We start from the raw sequence: 1,117 nt of genomic DNA, 5'->3' as shown, positions 1-1,117 counted from the left end.
CTTACAGAAGTTATAGTCTAAGTGTGGGGGTTGGTGTTAAGTTTAGTAGGAGATCTGATCCGCAGTTGGATCCAATTATTATAGGGAAGATAACTCCTACAAAACAGGAGAGTACCTCCCCGGTTAGTAAGGGATCATTAAGGATTTGTACATGAGAAGGGTAATCAGAGTCAGTTGCCATCACGCCACGTTCATATCTTTCTATAAATAATTCATGAGAGGTAACAAACATTTTACTTCATTTTTATATACGCTTATTCTCATATTGTGTTACTAACTTGACCATCGAGCAACCTGTGCCGCCCATTTGTTGTTGCAGGTCATCCGTACGGTTGGTGGTGTGAAGCACGTCTTTTACATTGGCGTCGTCTATGGGATCTTCTTACAGACATTAAACATGATTTTTACATGCCAACCATCATGCCATCACATGTACATTAGGATCCAGAAACAAGCATGATAGAAGTAGAGATGAGGTTAGCAGAAACAAAAGAGAGGCTGAAACAAGTGATTGCAGTTGTTGAGCAATTGCAAAAGGAGAATGAGGAGTTAAAACTGCAAAATGATAATCTCCAGCCCAGAATGGGCAAGTTAAAGGAGATGCACACTGTGTGGAGGAGGTAAATAGTGAAGACATGGAAAATAAAAAGATGCACAATGAGCTACGTAGTCTGGTTGACAAGTACGAGGAGATGACAAAGAGGATGGGTAGTTCCTCTTCCGTGGAGCAGCTCCTTACGCGTACAGATCTCCCTTATAGCGAGGAGGTCATGGCAGTTCCACTACAACCCAAATTTAAGGTACCACAGATCGACCTATATGATGGATCCAAAGATCCTGTTGATCACCTCGAAAATTTTAAAGCACACATGACCCTCCACAGCTTCTTCGAGGAGGTGGCTTGCCGTGCATTCCCATTAACATCAAAGAGAATAGCACATGGTTGGTTTGGAGCCTTACGACCCAGATCCATTGGCAGTTTTGAGGAGCTAGCAAAATAGTTCCTTACGCAGTTCATGCCAAGTAGAAGGCGTTGTAAGCCAGCTGCCTATCTACTGACCATAAAAAAAAAAAAGGAGAGCGAGAACCTGAAAACCTACCTAACGTGCTTCGACAA

At 42.6% G+C, this 1,117-nt stretch overlaps 1 protein-coding gene across 1 annotated transcript in view; it reads right to left on the bottom strand.

Moving 5' to 3' along the window:
• The window catches only part of LOC118348674 (probable serine/threonine protein kinase IREH1), a 10,144-nt gene extending 9,820 nt beyond the window's left edge, over positions 1-324 (bottom strand). The window contains exon 1 of the mRNA XM_035690768.1: positions 279-324. Within this exon, the coding sequence (XP_035546661.1) occupies positions 279-324 (46 nt within the window). The remainder of the gene's footprint in view (positions 1-278) is intronic.
• Between the last annotated feature and the right edge of the window lie 793 nt (positions 325-1,117).

This window comes from Juglans regia, chromosome 6, assembly GCF_001411555.2.
Source record: "Juglans regia cultivar Chandler chromosome 6, Walnut 2.0, whole genome shotgun sequence".
In the NCBI taxonomy this organism is placed as follows: Eukaryota; Viridiplantae; Streptophyta; class Magnoliopsida; order Fagales; family Juglandaceae; genus Juglans; species Juglans regia.
Note: the sequence above shows the minus strand (reverse complement) of the source record. Positions and strands in the feature narration are given on the sequence as shown.